The sequence below is a fragment of the Oratosquilla oratoria genome, chromosome 14 (assembly GCF_046742065.1).
Source record: "Oratosquilla oratoria isolate Oo_2021 chromosome 14, ASM4674206v1, whole genome shotgun sequence".
Classification (NCBI taxonomy): Eukaryota; Metazoa; Arthropoda; class Malacostraca; order Stomatopoda; family Squillidae; genus Oratosquilla; species Oratosquilla oratoria.
In genome coordinates this window covers 35,087,304-35,111,290 of record NC_134790.1, presented here as the reverse complement: position 1 = coordinate 35,111,290, position 23,987 = coordinate 35,087,304, and the positions used below count along the sequence as shown (strand labels likewise).

At 39.5% G+C, this 23,987-nt stretch overlaps 1 protein-coding gene across 27 annotated transcripts in view; it reads right to left on the bottom strand.

The window, feature by feature from the left end:
• Positions 1 to 1,960: 1,960 nt before the first annotated feature.
• pyd (zonula occludens-like protein polychaetoid) overlaps positions 1,961 to 23,987 on the bottom strand; it is a 600,297-nt gene continuing 578,270 nt past the window's right edge. For 16 of the 27 annotated variants that reach the window (XM_076197998.1, XM_076197975.1, XM_076197977.1 and 13 more), the window contains 4 exons: positions 19,445 to 19,748; positions 19,036 to 19,271; positions 16,758 to 16,963; positions 1,961 to 5,060 (listed from right to left, as the gene is read on the bottom strand). In XM_076197998.1, coding sequence (XP_076054113.1) covers positions 4,819 to 5,060; positions 16,758 to 16,963; positions 19,036 to 19,271; positions 19,445 to 19,748 — 988 coding nt within the window. In that variant the 3' untranslated portion in view covers positions 1,961 to 4,818. Of the gene's footprint in view, positions 5,061 to 16,757; positions 16,964 to 18,975; positions 19,272 to 19,444; positions 19,749 to 23,987 lie in introns of those variants that run through there. The other 11 variants (XM_076198000.1, XM_076197982.1, XM_076197974.1 and 8 more) reach the window with 6 other exon arrangements.

Sequence of the window (23,987 nt, the reverse complement as noted above, 5' to 3'; positions counted from 1 at the left end):
GCACATCTGCAGCAAGGCTGTTTCAATAAATTGGCGACCCCACCTCTCTGTCCCCTCAAGCAAAAAAGGAGAAGACGGGGAGAAATCCCTTCAGGCTACGTCAAATTTTTCTAACACATACTACTTCACCCCCCATCCCCCCACCCCTTCCACCTCATGCATCACATCATCATCCATATACAACCATTCTCTATTCACCCCTGTCTTCTGTCCTTCCTCAACTGACATTCCCCTCTTTCCCAAAACCCCTTTTAACCCCATCCATCCATCTCATCCTAGGTTGCCCCCTCATGTTCACTCCCTCCACATCTGCCTTCCATACCTCTTTTACTAGTCTTTCTTCACTCATTCTTTCCATGTGTCCAAACCATCCCAATACTCTTTCATCCACCCTATCTCCCAACTCCCTTACCACGGGACTGCTCGGACAGACAGTCTAGGGAACGACAACAACAACTCCCTTACTACCCCTGTCCTCCTCCTCACCTCCTCATTTCTTACTCTATCTAGCCTAGTAACCCCCATCATACTTCTCAGACACTTCATCTCAAACACATTCAAACTCCTTCTCTCTTCCTCTCTTATGTTCCATGTTTCTGCCCCATACAGTGCTGTTGGCACAATCACTCCTTCATACAATCTTCTCTTAGCCTCAATTCCCAAATGTCTATTCCTCATTACACTTTTTAATCCACCAAGGCATTTACTCACTTCTCTCAATCTACATTCTACCTCCACTCCATCCTTTCCTGCTACGTTTGCACCCAAGTGTCTAAAACTATCCACTTCCTCCAGTTGCTCTCCCTTAATGCTCACTTCCAGTTTGCTGCCACTTTTACCTCTTGTACATCTCATTACCTTACTTTTACCCACATTTATCTTCAACGTCCTTCTTTCACACACACTCCCAAACTCTGTCACCAACTTCCTCAATCCTGCTACAAGCGCAGTGTTGTCCGCAAACAACAGCTGACTCACCTCCCACTTTTTCTCCATTTTCTTTAATCATCTCCAATCCCTGACCCACCACCCTTGCATTTACCTCTCGCACCACCCCATCCATGTATAAGTTGAACAGCCAGGGCGACATAACACGTCCCTGACGAAGTCCCACCTTTACCTCAAACCACTCACTCTCTCCATTTCTAATCCTGACACATGCTCTACTACACTCGTAGTATCTCTTGACAGCTCCTAGAAGCTTTCCTCCTATCCCATATATCTGCAAAACCTCCCACAGTGCCTTCCTGTCTACCCTAAGCCTTTTCCAGATCCATAAAAGCCCAAAAAACATCCTTACCTTTTCCTATAGCTTTCTCACATATCTGTCTTACCACAAAAATCTGATCTACACATCCTCTACCTGTCCTAAATCCACGCTGTTCCTTGCCAATTACTCTCTCTGTTCCTCTCAATCAAGATCCTTCCATAAGCCTTCCCAACTACACTTAACAAACTAATCCCTCTGAAACTACTACATTCACACTTGTCCCCTTTTCCTTTGTAAAGTGGAACTCCAGTCCTCCGGCACTCTGCCTTCTCTCCAACAAACATTAAATAACCTCACCAGCCAGTCCACCATCACTGTACCTCCTTTTTTTAGACATTCTGTGTGGCATCCATGCAAACCAGGTGCCTTACCTGCTCTCATCACCTTAACAACTGCCTTCACTTTATCCTTCCTTATTTCTCCTCCATTTTCCTCACTCATCATGGTCATTTTCTTTCTAATTACACACACACAAAAAAAAAAAAAAAAAAAAAAAAAAAAAAAAATTGATCCCTCTAAAACTACTACATTCTTATTTCTCCCCTTTTCCTTTGTAAAGTGGAACTATACAAGCACTCCTCTAGTCCTCTGACACATTCCCCTCACTTAGGTACACATTAAACAACCTCACTAGCCAGTCAACTCTGTTCCTCCCTTTGTCAGACATATATAGGACAAAGAAAAATCATATTTGCCTTTACAATCCATTTTTATTACTTTACACTTTGAAACTAAGGATACAAAGAGAGGGTAATGATATCTTACACGTTGGGATGTACTTTAGCATTGTAGGTACACTTTAATATTAAAATAGTCCCAACTATGTACAGGCCAGGCGTTCCTCCATCAGCCATTAATGTCTCGCATACAATCTCAGGATGAGATTCACTCCAAATTTGTTCATTACAATTAATCTGTAAAATCACCTGATAACGCCTGAAAGTGGTCGGATTGGACGCCAAGCAACGTTGACGAGAGAATGGGCAGCACTACGGCTGCTGAGAAAGAAAATAAACAACCATTGGAAACCAATGACCAGAACTTGGTTGTGTTCAATTTGTACAGAGTTTCCAACCTATAAAGTATACAATACTGTTACTTTAAGGAAAAGATGGTTACTGAACAATGAAAATTATTTAATACTTTGATTCAGCTACCACAAATGCTGCCTATGACTTTAATATCCATAAACATTTAGAAGTCTTCAAGGAAAAAATGTGTGACAATGTCATAGATGTCAGCTCAAAATATAAAAAACCCTCAACAAAGTGGTACGCTTCATCGGCTCTGTTCTGGCTAAAACTAGAAGATTTTATGTTGCTGAGTGGAGGAAGCCCTCCTAGACTGAAAGGATCCACAGTTCTCACTCCAGGGTCCTCTCCTCCTTTGAGTAAATCATCATTCATTAGGCAGGACAAAATCGATGGAGCATACCATTTCGGCGAAGGAGTCAAAACCCCATCCATCATTTTGGTACAGCAAGGACATGAACCTTATGGTATACACTTTCCATACAATGACTTGAACCTTAGCAAGGAACATAGCTATAGAACAGTTTCACATTTCTAACAGTGATCATTATTTATAAAGTGCTAACATTGGTAACAAATAAAAGCAACTTTTCACAACGTACGATGCAACAGTTCAGTTTAACACCTTTTCTTTTCTTTTTTTTTGTTTCCTCTTTTTTTTCTTTTTTTGGAAAGGCTGCCCTTGGATAGCAAAGTTCTCCAATTGTTTTCTTCCCCAAGGATAGTTTGTTTTCTGCACCCAACTACACTGCCAAATAATTGACCTATTAATGCTAAATTGGACGAAACAGGACTACCCTTTGTATAGTAAGAGCCACCAACCACATACAACCCTCCTTTTTTGAACCTCAACTTCTATGCTGGCCTGGGGATCAACCACAGACCCGTTTAACTACACCTTCCACACTGGTCCAGGGCTCAACCCCAGATACGTCTTTACCAATAGCTTCCACAACATTCCTGTGGCTGGACCACAATCTTACGCCAAACCACAACATCTTGTGGTCTAACCACAGATAACTCCTTGACACACGCCAACAAACATTATCCACTCTTACCCGATGTCTTTATTTTGCTTGTTTCAGGTTGGTCAGTTGCAAGGGACCTTGGGCTTGGCTCAATTCATTGTCCTTGCTTGACTCACCTGAGCATAACAATTACGTACAGTGCGAACAAGAACGACTCCACGGGCCCTCCTTGGCAAAGGCACTTTCACAATGGCACAACAACAGGGAACAATTCTCATTCCTAAACAGTAATTTGGTTTTCCTTAATTTAGATTCTATTAGCAGAGGCAATGGTGGGGACAACAACATGAACCAAAAAGTATGTAAACTCTCAAGTCTCTTGCTAATAATGTATTACTTTGGGGCTGTGCTGGGCACCTGTTGGTTCTCTTACTATTCTGACACCTGACGCTTGCTTCTGCTCTCCAGGTACCAAATATGCACAATGAAAAGATCAAAATGTTATGAATGTGAAAATGCAATTTACTGGATCACATTTAACATGACGACCAGAGGAGAGATGAAATGTAAAAAGGAATACTGCAGTGTTTGTGCAAGAACAGCTTATAAAATGATAGGCAGGGCAAGATCCAAGCAAGTATCAGTGATGTCATTATAAGTATTCAATACCACTTGAATAACATTTGTGGACGAATTGTTATGTACCGAGTCTCATCTTTATGTACAGCAGTTAAAAACACAAGGAAATCGTTATGCCTCAACTTTGAACACTGGTACTAATGTATGCATGCCTGATGAGGCACCAGAGGACAATTTCGGATGTGATGACTTGCTTGCCATCAAGGGTGGGCAGATGATGAGTGACAAGTCCCAGTGGCAATATGTGCAACAGCTATCAAACTTCAAAGGAACCAAATGAAGACCTGGGTTCCTTTTTCAAAATAGAATACAGATTGTTTGGAATCTATCGAATGTCTACAGCAATCCTGCATAAGAGCTTGAACCTCAATAATAAAAGCAACAGATGATCTTGAACTAAAACATTTGTAAACAACCATTAAGAATTACAGAGCCATAAATGACATTCAAAGCACAGTGCTACCCTTTCAAATTAACTCCGTTTCATACCATGATGGTCTAATAAACTTTAAATTTGGAAACAACCATATCACAGGCTTGCAAGGATACATCTGCAGATCACTAAGAACACATATTTTCCACTATGACATCATAGGTTGCCACTGCACATACATAAATTTTTTTTCTCGATGATAGACCTCAAACCAAACTTGGCCAGGTCATATATGTAAAATACAACCAGAGCAATGAACACATTAGTGTAGAGACCACGGGGTCCAATTATGCTTGTCATATGATTACATAACAGAGATTCTTTTAACGTTTTGAGTCCTGCAATACAGAGCGAGACACGACATATTGTGGTTTCTATTTTGCTTAATAAATGCTTTGGAAGGGCCTCAGGCATTTGGGGGCTTGGTTCCACAAACAACAAAGAGAGCTGGATGGGAGAAGTTGGACACACGCCCAACTAGAAGTGGTCGACCAGCACCGAGACACAGTTGGCTCCGATGTGCGAGGAGTGGGGGGCGTCAGCCAGGGCCATGTTGGTCCACTGGGTGGGTTGGCCCGATGGGGTGTCTGAGGATTTGAGTGCAAAACTCCAAGTGTTGGGTGAGACAGATGCAGCATGAGGAAGCCGCAGCTCCACGGGTTTGCAGAACTGGAGTCCATGGGGGCCGCACATGACCAAGGGGCTGAGTAACGTCTCACCTGGTTCAAAGGGAAAGAGGGAATATTCTCATTTTATAACAAAAAACATTTGTAGGAGATTCCTTTCATTATCCAAATCTACAACACACTCATGTACACACTCAAACACACCCGAGGAAAAACTAGTTGATTTGGGATTGCCCACACTGAAAGAAGAAAAACAAGTGATATGATTGATACAAGTGGAGTCAGGAGTGGAAAATTAATTCAAAACAATGAAATGCATTATACTGGAAATGGGCCAAAGTAAGAAAAGCTTAACAATAATTATAAAATAGGAAGCAAAATAATAGCAAAAGCATAGGAGGAAAAGGACCTATCTATCTCTCTATATACTAAGAGCTTTTCCCCCTTACAAGAGAGGTAGCCAAGTCAAAGGCATGTACTTACTACCACCCATTCTACTCCCATCCACCACCCTTTCCTCCCAATCATCTTAGCTCCTCATGGATGATGGGTCATCCTTGTATCCCACCCACTGCCCTAGGTCAGAAGCAATGTAGCAAGACACAGTACATCTACAGCAAGGCTGCTTCACTTAAATGGTGACATCCCCTCATGCAGAAAAAGAGAAGACGGGGACAAATCCCTTTGGGCTGCATCAAAATATCATTCACACATAAGCAACACCTATCCCCACATTCCTTGACCCTCCCTTCCTTGCATAACAGCATCATCTATATACAGCAACTCTCCACTCATCCCTATGTCCTGCTTTCTCCCTTGCTCAACAGATATTCCCCTCTTTCTCAACGCCCCCTTCACCCCGTCCTCAGTTGCCCCCTCAAGCCCATTCCCTCCACCTCTGCCCTCCACACCTCTTTTACCAATCTTTCTTCAATCATTCTTTCCATGTGTCCAAACCACCTCAATACTCCATCAACACTGTCATTTCCCTCTCCACTCTCACTCTCCTCCTCACCTCTCACTCTATCCAACCTAGCAACCCCCACCATAATACTCAGACACTTTGTCCTAAATACATTCAAACCTTTCCTCTCTACCTCTCTTAAATTCAATGTCTCTGCCCAATACAAAGCCCTCAGCACAATCACCTCTTCATACAATCATCCACTCCCAGATACCTATTTCTCAAGAAACACTTTAATCCCCCAAGGCATCCACTTGCTTCTCCCACTCTACAATTTACCTCCACCTCCACTCCCACCTTTCCTGCTACAGCAACCCCATATACCCAAACCTATCCACTTCCTCCAGCCTCTCTCCTGAAAGACTTACCTCCAACTCGCTGCCATCCTCTACCCTTGTACATCTTGTCAACCTGCTTTTACCTACATTTACCTTCAAAGATGACCTATCACCTGAATCATATGTAAAGAAAATAAGAGGGGCCTATTATCTGTTGACAAATATAAATGTGGCATTTCACTACATGGATGAGGATGTGATAAAGAAAATCACTGAAAGCTTGATATGGCCCAGACTGGAATATACAGTGGTGATGTGGTTACCATACTTAAAGAAAGATACAAGAAAAATATAAAAAATATAAAAAACCACAACCAAAATAATCCCTGGTCTAAATGACAAGATATATGAGGATAGATTGAAGAAACTGGGACTGTCCACCTCGGAAGAACAATGGGAGGTGATTTGATATCTACATAGGAAAAAGGTTTAAAGAAAGTAGGTAGAAAAGAATTACTGGTACGAGAAGAAGGACCAACAACAGGGCATAGAAAAAAAAAGTTTAAAAGACGTAGATAAAAATGTAACGGAAAAAAAAAAAAGTTTAAAAGATGTACATAAAAATATAATGCAAGCTAACACTATAAACAAATTCAAGGCAAGATTTGACAAATGGAGGAAAAGAGATGGGATCACATGAGCATTGCTCCAACCCTGTACACTCCAACTACATCACTAAAATTAGGTAAATACACACACAAACATGTACTCACACACACTATGTAGACACAAATAAATTATAAAAATTTCATGTTTTATTCACTATGGTAAGGAAAGTGAAAAGCTCGTATATACAAAACTGGGTCCAAAACCATGGTCGTAAAACACCAGCATTCATGTACATGTTAACGAGAAATAAAAATCACACTCAAAACATTAAGAAAATTGTAACCTGTCATCTCTTGTGTGAAAACTAGAGCAAATCTTTTTGTACCGAAACTAATATTTTGCTGGTAAGAAAAAGTGTGCTATATATGAGCTTCAGTTTTTATCCATTCAACATGGTGGTATATTCTATAGATTTTGTTTTGACTAATACCCTCGCATTCCATTCAGTTGGAGCAGACTCCTAGCTTTAGTCTGTGGTCTACTACTCAATGGAATGAAACCATGCGGTATTAGACAAAAATAATCAAGAAATATACCACCATGCTGCAATAATTAAATACATAATTTTTGTACCTATTCATAATCATACTGATACTTGCATGACTATCTTATATCTTTGAAATAATTTTGCTTTTTATTTTTCAAGGCCTGATATAATGTAGTAATCATAAATTAACTTTTTCACATTAAACAAGTGAACATCAGCATCAAAGGAATGTTCAGCAAGATATCTACACAACACTGAAGATCAGATTTTCAATACCCAAAAAAATCAACCTACATAAAAACACAAGCTCAATATTACCACAGCAAGGATAAAGTACTAGTTCAATTTTTAACATAATGGCACAAATATCTGTCATCCTATTCTGTCACTAGAGGAATGTACGAGTGGTCAGGTAAAATTATGAAAACTGACCTTCCTCGATTTCATGTAGAGCCACAAAAACAAACAACAATCAATAGATTCATGAATCAAAAAAAGTATTAACAATTTATAATTTTATAGCATGGAGTATGAAGATTCCTATCCACTCCAAGTGCATTTGCATAAATCATATCTATCATTTACTGTTTACAATGACTATATTGCACATCAATGTGAAAAAAGAATGCAAGGCATAATGACAAATCTAATCATAAGAAATTATGACACAAGTACACTACTACAGATAAAAGAACACAAATTTCAGTCAATTTCTCTTCACTGACAGTAGCATGTGCATATATGTAAGTTTGTGCATGTATATATAAATGTACACTGATATTATATGTGTACAGTAAACACCATCATTACCACATAATGTTCACTTTCAAGTTTTCTTTCAAAGGAAGAATAGAAGATATGTCCAAAATAGAATTAAGGTGGATGTCTGCTTAGAACATGTTCTTGGAGGTTTGTGTACACACTATACATGTGCAGTTATTAATCACTTGGCTCCTGAATAACAATGTCAACCTTTTATCCTCTACCACTTTCTTTCCCTCTCACTTATGTTTCTCTAAGCTTATTCTCCCATGAAACCAACCATTTCAAACATTCTGTCACACTTTTCCTATATGATTTACACATTCCTCTACAATCAGCTTACTTTTTTATCATGCATTCTACTTCCAATCTCATATCCAAACCATTTTAACATATCCTGATCTATATCATATGCAAATGTGTGTGTGTTGTTATGCTATTCATCTATCTATATATTGCTCAGTCAGACAGCCTAGGGAATGTCATCATCTTCATCATCCCCTTACAAGGCAGGTAACCAGCCAAGGCATGTACCCACCATCACAAATCCCACTCCTATCTTAGCTCCTTGTGGATAAAGGATGTGTTTATGCACATGCTACAAATGTATAGGTATGGCAATTGCCTTTAATAACTAATGGAATTACCAGTACTACAATTACAATAGCACAGTTCTAAAGGGTTGCACTACATTATCTACTGAATAAACAAGACATCATAATATGTACTAGCATTTGGGAAACTAACACTTTGGATGACAAAAATTTGGCATTTTATAACTGCATACAATAATCAAACTATGTTCTCATTCTCATGCTGATAGATAGATTTTGGTCATTTCCATAATATCTGATGCTGAAGACCAACAGCAGCATTTTAACTTTCTATTTACCATTGAACTATGTGGAAAGCATACAATTGTAATAAACTAAAAGATACACTTAAACTCTATTGATCTTAAGCATAGCAACTAAAGTTACAAAAATTAAGCAAGAAACACAATCTATCATAAAATATACATTTCTTGTTCCTGTCCCTTGGACCTTTTTATTTACACTATACTCTTTATAATCAATATCTATTAATAAAAGAATACTTATGTCAACAATCATAAGATTCAAGTAAAAATTCATGGTGGTTTTCTGGAATTTCCTTCTAAAACATGGTCAAGAATTAATCAATTCATTGCCCTGGTTTCCTCTTACAGTAAACTCACAGCATCCAATCAATTGACTACAACCACTACAGTCTAAACATTACTTAGTGAGGAGATTTTGTGTTGTTATCTAGAAGTGAGTGAAGGACAATGTGGTATTACATTCTCTGTATCTTCTGAGTATTTACCTAACTGCTGTGTATGAGAAAGGATCTATGTGTTGTAGGAGTCTGTCTTTTTTACTCCATCTATCATTTTATATATGCCAAAGGACCTTTCCTTCTTGTAAATGGGGTGGCCAGGTCAGCATACACCCACTTCATATACATCAAAAACCAAAGATACATATCATGCTTAGCATTAACGTATTTTTCATGGTTTAGCTTGGCCTGCTAGGCTATTCCAGGAGCTTATGTTTTTTACATGAATAACTAAGTTTCTTGACATCATCCAAAGATGTGATCTTTAATTTGTTATCACGACCTATGAATTTCTTCTTTGTCAGTTTTGTCCATTCCCCTATATGGTCAGAACACTACCATCAAGTCACCTCTTTCTTTTCTTTCTTTTATTCACGGCAGGTCTAAAGTTTCAAGTATCTCCTCATATGGTTTACTACAAGGTAGGAGGTCACTGCTCTTTGTATTTCCCCAGTTTTGTTTATAATTTTCACTTTGTGTGAAGACCACACTAGTGCTCCATATTTCAAACTATGGCAGATATGGTACCATGATTTTTTTCATAATCTCCTCTAAGTATGGTGGAAAACCATTTTCACATTAATCAACATATTTTCTGCTTATGATCTTGCAGACAGGTTTGTTGAGTGACAAGTGGTCAATGACCAGCACTCTTAGATCCTTCTCCTCTTTACTTTTGTAACTATCTCATTCCCACTGCATAATTCATTGATGATCTTTCTGAGCTCTGCCCATTTCCCATACTTTGCACTTTTTGGCATTGTATTTCATCTTCTATCCTTGGCTCCTGGCACACATAATCTATATATTTTTAAAAAACAACTTGAGGTCTTCCTCATGGGGATCTATGAGGTGCTAAGATGGGAGGAGCAATGAATAAGTTTTAGATATGTGTGTGTGTGTGTGTGTGGGGGGGGGTTATGCTCTGATTCAGCCACTCTTATATGGTGAAAGGGCCCTTTGGTATGTACATAATATACATACATATAACAAAGGCTTTTCCCCCCCTTACAAGGGAGGCAGCCAAAATATAAAGGCATATAATCCACTCCCACCCATTCCATCCCCACATACTCCACTCCCATTCACCCCCTCCCTCCCTCTTATCTTGGCTCCTCCTGGATGACAGGTCATCCCTGCATCTCGCCCACTGCCTTGGATCACAGGTAGTGTTGCAAGACAGCACATCCACAGCAAGGCTGCTTCATTTAATCAGCAACCCTCCCCCCTCTCTCTCTGCCCCTTCATGCAGAAATGGAGAAGATATGGAGAAATACCTTCAGTCTGCATTAATTATTTTTCATACATACTACCTCACCCCCATTCCCCACCTACTCTTATTCATGCATCACAGCATCATCCATTGGTATGTACATACATAATTCTCTTCCTTTCTCTTGAGTCCATCATTAAACTATTGATATAACCTCCATTTTCCAAAAGCCAGTTCTGTTAACCTTTAAACATTCCCATATCAGCCTTGAACTTAAACTCTTCATTTAAGTCTACAACATGCAAAGTTAGCAAAACCAACCAAATTGGGAGTACATGCAGTCATATAGATTATATCCGTAAGGAGCAATAAAAACTTGTAGCAACAAACTGGTTACTTTTCGTGGATGATAAGCTCGTATCATTACATGAAAAAACACGTACTCTATACAGTATATCATGACAGATAATCAAAAATGTAATAAGTTAGTATTACATCATTGCCAGCACACTGAGAAATTCAGAGATGTTCATGAATGACAGAACTATAAAACCCTACCAACTCTTGCTGATGCATTTGCCATATGTCACCAAAGACAAGTAAACACACAGCACCTAATCTCTTTTAATGTAGACATCGATTACCTGTCATCTGATTTTATCTATGACTAATCAAAATAACCTGTAAACAAATTCAGACCCTACTCTACACCTTAATACAATCTTTATGGCATTACAGTTACTAATTAATGGATACATAAAAATGTTCTAATATTTCGGTGCACCTTCACTGTAGCCATTGAGTATAACCATGATCATTCAATTCTACAATATAAACTGAATTTACTCAAATTATTTGCAGTTATTGCAATTCTCTTGATAATCCAAAATTTACATCTATAAAAGCACTACTTTCTGTTCCTATGTAATATTTGTTTTTTTGCTACTTGACAATAAGTTCATAAGATTTTTCTTTATCCAAATTATATAAAAGTTTGTTTGATTTTGTTTAATGTCTGTTCTAACTGATCCTAAAATGGCAATTCTTTCTTAAGTTTTCATAATGATAAACATTTAAGATATAATTTCATTCCTCGTATAATGAAAAAATAAGTAAACATTGAAGTATATAATCACATACTGGTATCCAGGTACATATATGAATAAATTTTATGGTTATAAGCAAGTCTATATTTCTATACAGTATATTGTTAGTTTTTTAATACATTTGTTATTGACTTAAGCATGCCATAATAAATACCTTTCCTTCAAATGAAGGAGATGATGGTGTATGCACCTCCTGTGTTAAAAAACTACATTCAAAGAGTACAGATGGGTGAGCTCAATAAGAGAAATGTACACTTACGCTGTGCAGAAAATTTGTTAACAATAAACTTCATACATGGGTTACACATAGTCCTGTGGAAAATCTTTTCCTCATAACCTATGAACTACACATTTAACATTCTTTGAGAAAACACATTTCCCACAGAAACAGTCCTTTATTAATATGTTGTCATATTTACATATATATACTAACCTTCATATTACTGAAAATACTGACAGCACTACAATGAGTAGAAAAATAAATGAATTTCTGGAGAAGGAATATTTAGGTTGGGTATTTGGTTGATTTTCAAGAATGCTTTTAGTATGCTGACATCTTTGATTACTTTTACTTGGCGAGGGAATTTTGAGATGAGCTTCCTGTGGTATATACATGGACAAGGGTATACAATGTGCTACTTTACAAACAGGATAGAGATAGGAAGGAGCACAGAAATCAGAGCAATAAATTCATGGAGTTTATTGGCAAAGATGTGTGGTAGAACAGCGTCATAAAGGATGAGGGGTGACTGAAAAACAGGATGGAGAGGAACAAAAGGCTCTGATGACCACAGTGCAACCTACGAGTGGCATGTGAAAATGAGAAAGAACTGAATGAGCTAGAAAAGATATATATGATAAGAACTAAATTGAAAAGTGATAAAGATTTATTGAATGGGAAAGGAGTTGCTGATAAGTATAGCATCTTTTAATACTTTGTTGACCATAACCAATGTTTCTCTCCCTCAGGACTAATAGTGTACCAAAGATGTGGAGTCAATCAGATGTTAAATGATAGCTATAATGAGGGCAATGAGATGAGGGATAGAAGAAATTAATCATGATCTGCATTGTTCTTTGATTGGAGATTAGTCTCCAATCATGAAGAGTGTTGCATGACTCTAATCCAGAGAGATGTTCCATTGGTATGACACGCATGAATTTAGTATATTAACCACAGCAGCCAGTGCTTACAAATGTTAATCAGTATCACACTTTATTATTAAACTTTTTTCCTACTGTCATTCTCCCAGCTACAGACTACAGTACACTCATCACTATGCACATATCCTCATTGACTGAGGAAGAACTATGACTTGACATAACTATAGCAATAATAACTGTTACATAAGACAAAGAATGAGATGGAAGCAAGAGGAATGTCTGTCAAGCAAGGAGGGGAGAGTGCAAAAGACAAAAATGAATGGAGAATAGTTGTAAATGGATGAATGAAAGACACATTCTAAAGAAATGTTCTTGTCTGTTTCATAAATTCATTGAATGGATGAAGGGGGTATGGTTGTCATATAATGAACTGGTGGGGGTAAACCAACCACAACAAATGTAGCCTGCTTCCACTCAAGTCACCACCTAGCACTAACAGAAAACCAATACAAAATTGGCCTGGTAGTTGATGCAGTCATCACACTTAAGGCAAATAGTACACTATCTTGCACTCATTCAACTCTGCCTACAGCACAATGTTTCTTCTATGACTGACTTACAGGACAGAGTTTTCTGTTTTTCAGTTATGTGGAGGGATTCCCTATCAATATGACAAAGCTCAACAACATACCTTTTTGCTTTTTTTTTTCTATTCTGTATGTGGGTGTGCGCCTTTGACTTGGCTACCTCTGTTATAGGGGGGAAGAAGCCCTTGATGTATAGACAGAAAATCTAAAATCTGTTTCACATCACCAACAACTTGTTTTGCAGATCTTCATTTCATGTTTGAAAACAATCCATCTCTCTATCTCTTTTCCTTCAAATTGAGTACTGAATATTACAACAATATATGAATATATGTGATCAGAAATGTGTAAACTGCAAATGCATGATATATGAGCACAGCTTCAAGCAACAATGTAGTCAGTGACTTTTTTTTTCAATATTTGTTTCACACCCCCACTGTAACTTATGTTACTACAGTCATGTATTTGTGATATGTAGAAACAGCCTTAATGCCTTAACATGGCCAAATTAAATTCACATTGTTTTCATATTATTTCACAACAAAAGAGCTCTACTCTGGACTGTGTTAACTTAATTGCTGGGCTTTATGCAACTGACCTCATGTTTATTCTGAAATTTCTCTAACCTGCCATTCATGGCTTCTTTGACCACATACATACATATACCAAAGGCTTTTTCCCCCTTACAAGGGATGTAGCAAAAAAGAAAAAGGCATAAAAACCATTCCCACCTACTCCATCCCTAATACACTCCACTCCCCTCCACCCTCCCTCTTATCTTGGCACCTCCTGGATGACGGTTCATCCCTGCATCTTGTCCACTGCCCTGGGTCAGAGACAGTGTCGCAAGGCACAGCACATCCACAGCAAGGCCGCTTCATTACAGCAGCGACCCCCCTCTCCATCCCCTCATGCAGAAAAGGAGAAGACGGGGAGAAATCCCTTCGGGCTGCGTCAAATTTTTCTCACACATACTACTTCACCCCCCATCCCCCCACCCATTCCACCTCATGCATCACATCATCCATATACAACCATTCTCCATTCACCCGTCTTCTGTCCTTTCCTGTCCTTCCTCAACAGACATTCCCCTCTTCCCTAAAGCCCCTTTCACCCCATCCATCTATCTCATCCTAGGTCGCCCCCTCATGTTCACTCTCCCCACATTTGCTTTCCATGCCTGTTTTACTAGTCTATCTTCACTCATTCTTTCCATGTGTCCAAACCATCCCAATACTCTTTAATCCACCCTATCTCCCAACTCCCTTACCACCCCTGTTCTTCTCCTCACCTCCTCATTCACATGGATTTAAACACATGTATACAAATATCTATATACCAAGAGGCTTCTTCCCCCTTATAATGGAAGTAGCCAGCCAGGGCTTGTGGATGAAGGGTCATCCCTGTCTCCTGCCTACTGCCCAGGTCAGAAGTAATGCAGCAAGACAACAAATTACAAATACTGCAGGACCAAACAACACCCAGTCTAAGAGACTGAATGTCAGCTCCTTGGGGGTGCATCTCCATATAGAGATGAGGGGGTTGATGGATCTTGAAAACGTTCAGAAGGGAGATGATTCTTTCTGCCATTAGTCTTATGAGACCAACACAAGCAGGTACACTGGGGTCTTGCAATTCAAGAGGTTTAGGTCCTGTTCTACTCCTTGCCACTAGGTGGTGGTCAGAATGTAGTGGCAGGCTGTTTGAATATCGAATTTGTGAGTTTAGGTGTTGAAGTAAGGTTTAGGGGTAGGAATTTACTGAGGTCGAAGCTGCAAGTTGTTAAAACATGGGCAATCAAATTGTGTGACTCCAGTGTACCTGTCGCTGGTACAAGCTGACTTTTAAAGGTAAATGAGTACAGAAATTTTAGGTAATTAAGTCTGGGGTGCTTCTAAACCTATAAGAAAGATGAATGGAAAGGGAAATATCATGAAGTTGTCAGGGAGATACTTGGGAGAGGTCCTTTGACTATGCCAGTGTCCCATCTCATCAATCTACTCGCACAGAAGGGAATAGGCTGGGGGGTGAAAAAAATGCATACATGTATATTCATAATATATATATGCATATACTTATACCCACATGTGAAACACCTTATGTTGATGTGTAATTTTTTCAGGTCTCAAGTGATTTTTTTAAGATAACCAATAATCATTTTTTCAATTGTCCTATGATATTTACAATAATAATACTTGCAGGGTAAAAGAAAAAATTCAATGCAACTAAAAGCACCTTGATAACTATATCAAAATTCAAACAACAAAAATTTATAGTAAAAACATAACCAAGTAGTTTTAAAAATGAATATAAAATCATTCACCTACTATGCAAACTTATAGCATAAATTCAGTGGATGCATCACACAGAAATACAGCTTTGAAATGCACAAAACACTAGTACATATTACAGCCTTCAGAAAGCACCACAACAAAGCAAAACACTCATGCAACAATCTCTACAGAGATCTCACACTTTACAGAAGTGAAAAAATGCAAACAACCAACACACAACTACTAAAGCCTAGTCCATGTTCTAGTGGATGGCAGGTTAGTCCGTAAACACACAGTATAGTAGTATAAAAATGTGTGGGACTTGGGTGGAAGTAAGAGGCATGATAGGAGATATGTAACATAACAGAAAGGAGGTACTGGGAGTGTAGTGCCACTGAAGCTCACCAGAGCAATCCTCTGGCAGTTCTTAATTAATCCTTATTGTTACTTTCAAAATATATTTCTATTATTCATATAGATAAAACACTAATCTATATGAAAATTCAAAGTCCTCCTTGTATATTCAAAGACAAATTTGGATTTTATTGGACTACATAATATTCAATGCACTGACAGCTCCAGTACCTCAAAAATTATCACCGCAACACTGAGAGGGAGGGAGGGAAGGAGGGCAATGTTGGCTGTGTTGTGCAACATTCACACAGCAGCATAAGACACAGAGGTTAGTAGTGATCATACACAATGCATAGGTGGATCCAAACCTAAATTGCAATTCGAGACTCTCACTTTCCCAAGCACAAGTGAGGGGTAAGTAACTCCTCTGGCAACCAACCATGATTGTCTCAAAGGTTTCACACGCAAGATAAAAGTGTTGCCGCCACTTCCCCACAGGGCCAGAGCAATTGCTGCAGGATGTGTCTTGGCCCAAGGAATAGAAGGCCTACTCTAAAGCAAGTGCGAGTGTGCAGGAAGCATGGCAGACCAAAGCTGGATCCTGTGGGGGTGTGGCATGGCTGCTGCATCTACTGACCTTTGTTGCGGTCGAGGGGGGGCACTAGGGAGCTGTCCTGGCAAACCTTGAAGTAAATCTCTTGTTTGTTGCCCTTGGGTAGGGCACCACTCGGAATGACTATGGACACTCCCGTCTCTTCCGAAGTGAGTGTGCCCCCCCTATGGTCAAACACCCCCCGTGCTGTCGCTATCACCTTATGTTTGCCCTCATCAGTCGCCCACCGCCTGCCGCAGGTCACACACCGTGAGTTTAGACCCAAATACACCCGCATATGAAACAAGTATGATCACTGCTGTTATACGCTTGCGCTAACTCTACTATGCACTGCCTCCAAGGTGGCCATGGGGTGGACCTCTTTGCAAACATACACATCAACACCAATGAAAAAAATTATAATAATGTAAAAAAAAATAATAATGATAAAAACAAATAAACTAATAAATAAAAAAAAAACAGCATGTGAACAAACGTTAGTGCAAGAATATGAACAGCTGTGCCATGAGAGCTGTGTGGAGTGTGGAGGAGAGCTGTTTAGCTGCCTCTCATTAGTGTAGCATGGGCCCTGCCAACCTTTCTGTTGACCGAAGTGCATAAACAAATGTGCAACTCCACAGAAGATGTCACTACATAACCGAAAAAAAAGTTATAAAAATAAATAAATAAAATAAAAAAAGCTACACACAGAGTGACTGAGAAAAGCCATTTCAATTTTATTCTTTTTCTTCTTTTTCTTGTAAGAAAAATTGAGATGGCTGGTCAAGAGAAAGGTATGACAGCCGGAGGAATCATGCAGCTCCACTTATACAGAGGGCAAAAAGCACATACAATCTGCTCCACACCTCAGCTCAATTGAAATGAATATGAGGCAGGACGAAATAAGGACTAAGGGTAGAGAAGATGGTGGGGGGGAGAGGGAAGAAGCACAGTAGAAGGAACAAATGAAAACAGGAAAGGAGAGAAAATAACAGAGGCAGGTAAAGTATGGAAACATTGATGGAGGTATTAAAAAGTATTTGGGCAAGGCAACACAAGGGGAAATGTGAGACTTATTGCTGTACCATTAATGGAGGGGGAGAGAGGTGACTGAAGAACGGGAAGGGTAATGAAGCATGAATACACCAATTCCAACACCTGGTGACTAAAGCATAGCATATTCCGTTGTATGAAAAAGACAAATCTGTCACTGCCTAGGTACTATCCTTGGCCTGAATATGAAGGGACTTTCTTTAAATAATGAAACTCAAATTTAAAGAATGCAAAGAGAGAGCTTTTAGAGGTTTCCATATTACATACAAAATATAGAAACAGCAGGATAATAATAATAAAAAAAAAAAAAAAAAATTAAATAGACAAAAAATCTATTTACTTTCTATATGGACCCCTGAATTTGTCACGTAAAATATTAATATTTGTGTTCATATTCAGAATATGAACTATTCCATGAGAAACAAAGCTGGATTTAATCTTGACACTGACAACAATAATCAAAATGACATTTTATTACTCTTTTACTCTGTTCTTCTACTATTTTCTCTTTACATTTTTTTTTATCATTACCAGTATTTCTTGGAAGACCTATAATGACATTACAAACTTTATATACATATGAAATAAAACATCAGAGCTGGAATAAAACTCTCACTTTCAAAAGTTCTTCTATGCTCCTTTGAAACGATTTCAACAACGGAACAAAAACTGCTCTAACTAGGTTCTTGTGCCCATAACAAGCTTTCTCTAAGCTAAAAGTAGATAAGCAAAAAAAAGAGTAAATAAAATTCATACACTATAAGCAACTATTAACTCACTTGAGCGACTAATATTCACAAATTCAAGAGTATCCTTTTACAAAGAAATGATGTCTATGTAGAATATGCTATGCTTTATAATTTTAAGATTAAATTTCTTTCACTTGCCACTATATTCCAATTAGTATATGAAGTTCCCTCACATTCTCAATGAATCCATGAAAAAGCATTACTGTCCAAAATTATAAAAAAAAGTTAGACTTCCAGAAGCAATTAATGCTGAATGTGAGAAACAATATTAACTGACAGAAGTAGAAAACAAAAAGAAAAAATATATATATGTAAAATAAATAGGAAAAAATAAATAAATAAATAAATAAATAAATAAACACGGCTGGCACTATGAGAGAAAAGCAGCACCTGTTGCGGGTGGACTACGAAAATCAGGGAACAGACTTCAAGGCAATCAGATCAGTGACATGGTTGTATACCTCAGAGTGCCAGCTGCTTACAAATCTGATTGCAGGTGTTGGTTTGTGCCATGGCCCCACCTGCTGCTGTAGTCTGTGTACTGCATGCCATGAGGTACGGGAGGACCTGGGGGGCCAGCACGAGGATCTGGGGGCTTCTTGTACAGTTCGAATGCGCTCCCTCTGTAGTCGTGGTTGGGAAGGTCACGTCCACCAGGTCCTCCACCGCCGCCCCCGCCTCCCCCTCCTCCCTGGTTTCCATCCCTCGGAGGTGGGACATTTAGGTAGTACCCTGTTCGCCCAGTCGACGTTACAACCTGAATCACATAAATAGTTTTAGTATGCAAGTTATTTTGGTCAGATCTGTCATGCTTCGCTTACCCTATCCTAATATCCTAAGTAATTACCAGACTAGTCTAGGAAGCCTTTTAGGAACAATTGATCCAACTGTTCAGAAATGAAATAACGTAAAGATGAGCTGAGACTCCACCTTGCTATATGATGATCTGCCAAAGGTATCGTATTTCCTGTCTAAGCTGCTGCCCTGGCCACTGTCAAGCCCACTATAATCGTCACTAAGGCCGCCATTGCTACTTGCATGGTATGGTCCTCGGTCATAAGTCTTGCGCACATCTGAGCAGATGCCGTAGCCTCCAAGACCACTGTCATGCCCTGCACTTGAGCTGCTGCTGGGGGGAGCCTGAGGTTTGTAGTTCTTGGGTTTAGGTGGAGGAACTGGCTTGTAGTTTGCACTGCTCTTCGGGGGTGGAAGGGGCTTGTAGTCGGAATATCTGCTGAGCATGAAAGAAAAAATGACATACATTTTACAAAAGGTTTCAAATAACATTGTCATGAGGCTGTTAACAGATTAAAACCTTCCATTTTGTAGAATATTTCATAGTTTTTGTTGTGGCTCATACCAGATTATGTCATTCAATTTATAGGCTAATTAAAGGTCTCAATTCCCAAGATACACTCTCTTACCAGATTACTTGATGAAAAAATACAGTATGGTATTAAACAAAACAAAAACTATAAAATAATTTATATATACTGTATGCATCAATGGGGGTGCTTCTTCATTTAATGTACCAAGCAGAAAGTGCAAGCAAAGATGAACTAAAACTGTTTTACAGGTTCATAATTGGAAAATTGAGACACATGGAAGAAATCACCACATTAGTAGTGGATGGTGAGCTCTTTGAAAAGGCCTCAGCTCAGGCCAAAATAATGAATGAAGGTTTCCAACTGTTCTTCACAAAAGAGCAGAACTTTTTGGAGAAAAGGAAGGAGAAAAAACCAGGTTCAGCGGATATAAATGTAGAAGTGAGGGAAGTGGTCAATCTCCTGGGACCACTGGATGTGACAAAAGCCTCAGGACCTGACGGTATCTCAAACTGGATACTTAAAGAATGTAAAGAACTAGTGGACAAGATCCACAGTCTCATTACATGTTCATTGAAAGAAGGCATTGTGCCACTTGATTGGAAAAGGGGCAAATGTGGTGCCAATTCACAAAGGTGGAAACAAGGAAACGCCACTAAATTATAGGCCAGCAACACTAACCAGTGAAATTATGTGAAAAGATTGTGAAAGATTGATGGACCAAATATCTTGAAAAGATGAACATTCTGACACAGTCAGTTTGCTTTCTAATCTGGAAAGTCATGTGAGTCACATTTTTTAAGCTTTTACTTGAGAGTGATTGATGTGCTGCAAGAGAGAGAGGGGTGGGTAGATTGTGTGTACCTGTACCTAGAGAAGGCATTTGGTAAAGTACCTCTCAGTCAACTTATGTAGAAATTGGAGCATGTTGGAGGACTGAGATGCAAACTATTAAAATGGATTAAAGACTTTTTGAAGGAAAGATACATGAGGAGAGTAGTAAAGGACAAGATGTCATGCTGGAGAGCAGTAATGAGTGGAGTACCACAAGGTTCAGTACTTCAACCAATAATGTTTCTTGTCTATGTTAATGACATGATGGAAGAAACAAGCTATGCCAACATGTTTACAGATGATGCAAAAATCATGATAAGAATGAAAAATGAGGAGGATGGTAGAATATCACAAAAGGATCTAGATACTAATTTTTGCATGGAGCCAATAATGGGAAATGAAATTCATACATACATACATACATATACCAAGGCTTCTTCCCCCTTCCAAGGGAGGTAGCCAAAAAGGGAAAGGCATAAAAACACTCCCACCCATTTCATCCCCAAATACACTCCACACCCCTCCCACCCTTCCTCTCATCTGAGCACCTCCTGGATGACGGGTCATCCCTGCACCCCGCCCACCGCCCTGGGTCAGAAGCAGTGTCGCAAGACACAGTACATCCACAGCAAGGCCGCTTCATTTAATCGGCGACCCCCCCCTCTCCGTCCCCCTTTGCATATAAGGAGAGGACGGGGAGAAATCCCTTCGGGCTGCGTCAAAATTTACTCACACATACTACCCCACCCCCCACCCCCCCGCCCATTCCTCCTCATGCAGTCACAACATCATCCATATACAACCATTCTCCACTCACCTCTGTCTTCCGTCCTCTCCCTTCCTTCCTCAACAGACATTCCCCTCTTCCCCAAAGCCCCCTTCACCCCATCCATCCACCTCATCCTAGGACGTCCCCTCATGTTCACTCCCTCCACATCTGCCTTCCATACCTCTTTTACTAGTCTTTCTTCACTCATTCTTTCCATGTGTCCAAACCATCCTAATATTCTTTCATCAACCCTCTCTCCCAAATCCTTTTTCACCCCTATTCTCCTCCTCACCTCCTCATTTCTCACTCTATCTAGCCTAGTAACCCCCGCCATACTTCTCAGACACCTCATCTCAAACACATTCAAACTCCTTCTCTCTTCTTCTCTTATGTTCCACGTTTCTGCCCCATACAGTGCTGTTGGCACAATCACTCCTTCATACAGTCTCCTCTTCGCATCCATTCCCAAATGTCTATTTCTCATTACACTCTTTAAACCACCAAGGCATTTACTCGCTTCTCTCAATCTACATTCTACCTCCACCTTCACTCCACCTTTTCCTGCTACACTTGCACCCAAGTATCTAAAACTATCCACTTCCTCCAGTCGCTCTCCCTTAATGTTCACTTCCAGTCTACTGCCACTTTCACCCCTTGTACATCTCATCACCTTACTTTTACCCACACTTATCTTTAGCTTTCTTCTATCACATACTCTCCCAAACTCTGCCACCAGCTTCCTCAATCCCTCCTCTGACCCTGCCACAAGCGCAGTGTCGTCCGCAAACAACAGCTGGCTCACCTCCCACTTTTCTCCATTTTCTTTAATCATCTCCAATCCCTGACTCACTACCCTAGCATTCACCTCTCGCACCACCCCATCCATGTATAAGTTGAACAGCCAGGGCGACATAACGCATCCTTGACGAAGTCCCACCTTTACTTCAAACCACTCACTCTCTCCATTTCCAATCCTAACACATGCTCTACTACTCACATAAAAACTCTTGACAGCTCCCAAAAGCTTTCCTCCTATCCCATAAATCTGCATAACCTCCCACAGTGCCTTTCTGTCTACCCTATCATAAGCCTTTTCCAGATCCATAAAAGCCCAAAAAACATCCCTCCCCTTTCCTATAGCTTTCTCACATATCTGTCTTATCACAAAGATCTGATCTACACAACCTCTACCCGTCCTAAAACCACACTGTTCCTCACCAATTACTCCTTCTGTTCCTCTCCTAATCCTCTCAATTAAGATTCTCCCATAAGCCTTCCCTACTACACTCAACAGGCTAATCCCTCTGAAATTACTACATTCACACTTGTCCCCTTTTCCTTTGTAAAGAGGAACTATACAGGCACTACTCCAGTCCTCCGGTACTCTACCCTCTCTCCAGCAAACATTAAATAATCTCGCCAACCAGTCCACCATCACTGAACCTCCCTTTTTCAGACATTCTGCATGACATCCATCCAGACCAGGTGCCTTACCTGCTTTCATCATCTTTACAACTGCCTTCACCTCATCCTTCCTTATTTCTCCTCCATTCTCCTCACTCATCACTCTCATTTTCTTCGTATTTCCCACTGCAGCTATCTTTCCTTCCCTATCCTCCTTCACATTCAGCAACTCCCTAAAATATTCTGCCCATCTTCCCCTCACTGCCATCTCTTCCATTATCAAGCAGCCAATACCCCTGTCTGGGGTATTGGCTGCTTGTTATTGTGGCAAAGTAACATGCAGTCGATACTTTAGGGTCTATATGGGGCGCCCCTACGGACCAGGAAATGAAATTCAATACCAAAAAATGCACAAAGTACTGGAAATGGGTAATATTGGCAAAAGGTCATCCTTAAACTATTCCTTGGGAAGTAAACACATTACAAAAGCAAAAGAGGAGAAAGACTTGGGAGTGTTGCTAAAAAACCTGTCACCTGACAGATATATCAGCAGAAGATTAAAGTGGTATTCCATTATATGGATGAAGAGATAATGAAAAAAATAATCAAAACCCTGACACATCCAAGACTGGAACATGCATCAGTAGTATGGTCCACACATAGAGTGAAGGATATATGCATGATTGAGAGAATACAAAGGACAACAACCAAACTGGCAGATAAACCATATGAGGAAAAACTAAAGATACTGGGTCTGCCAACTTTGAAAGATCGAAGAGATAGAGGTGACATGATTACAATGTTCAGGTCACTAAAGGAGATAGATTGCATTGAAAGAAGAGATCTCCTGATTAAAGATGGGAGGGCTTTTAGAGGTCATGGAAGTAAATTAAGAAAGACCACATGTTAAAAAAGATGTGATGAAATAGTTTTCCATATAGATGTATATGTGGAATAGCTTAGAAGGTGCTATAGCCCAAGCTCAAACAATACAAGAGTTCAACCTGAATATAATTGGAAATCATAGATATAGATTAAGTTGGAACCGTACATGAATTTGAGTCTAGGTATATTAGAAAATTAGAAAATAGGAGACAGGACCCAATGAGTGTTGCTCCTTTCCTGTAAGCAATATGACCAT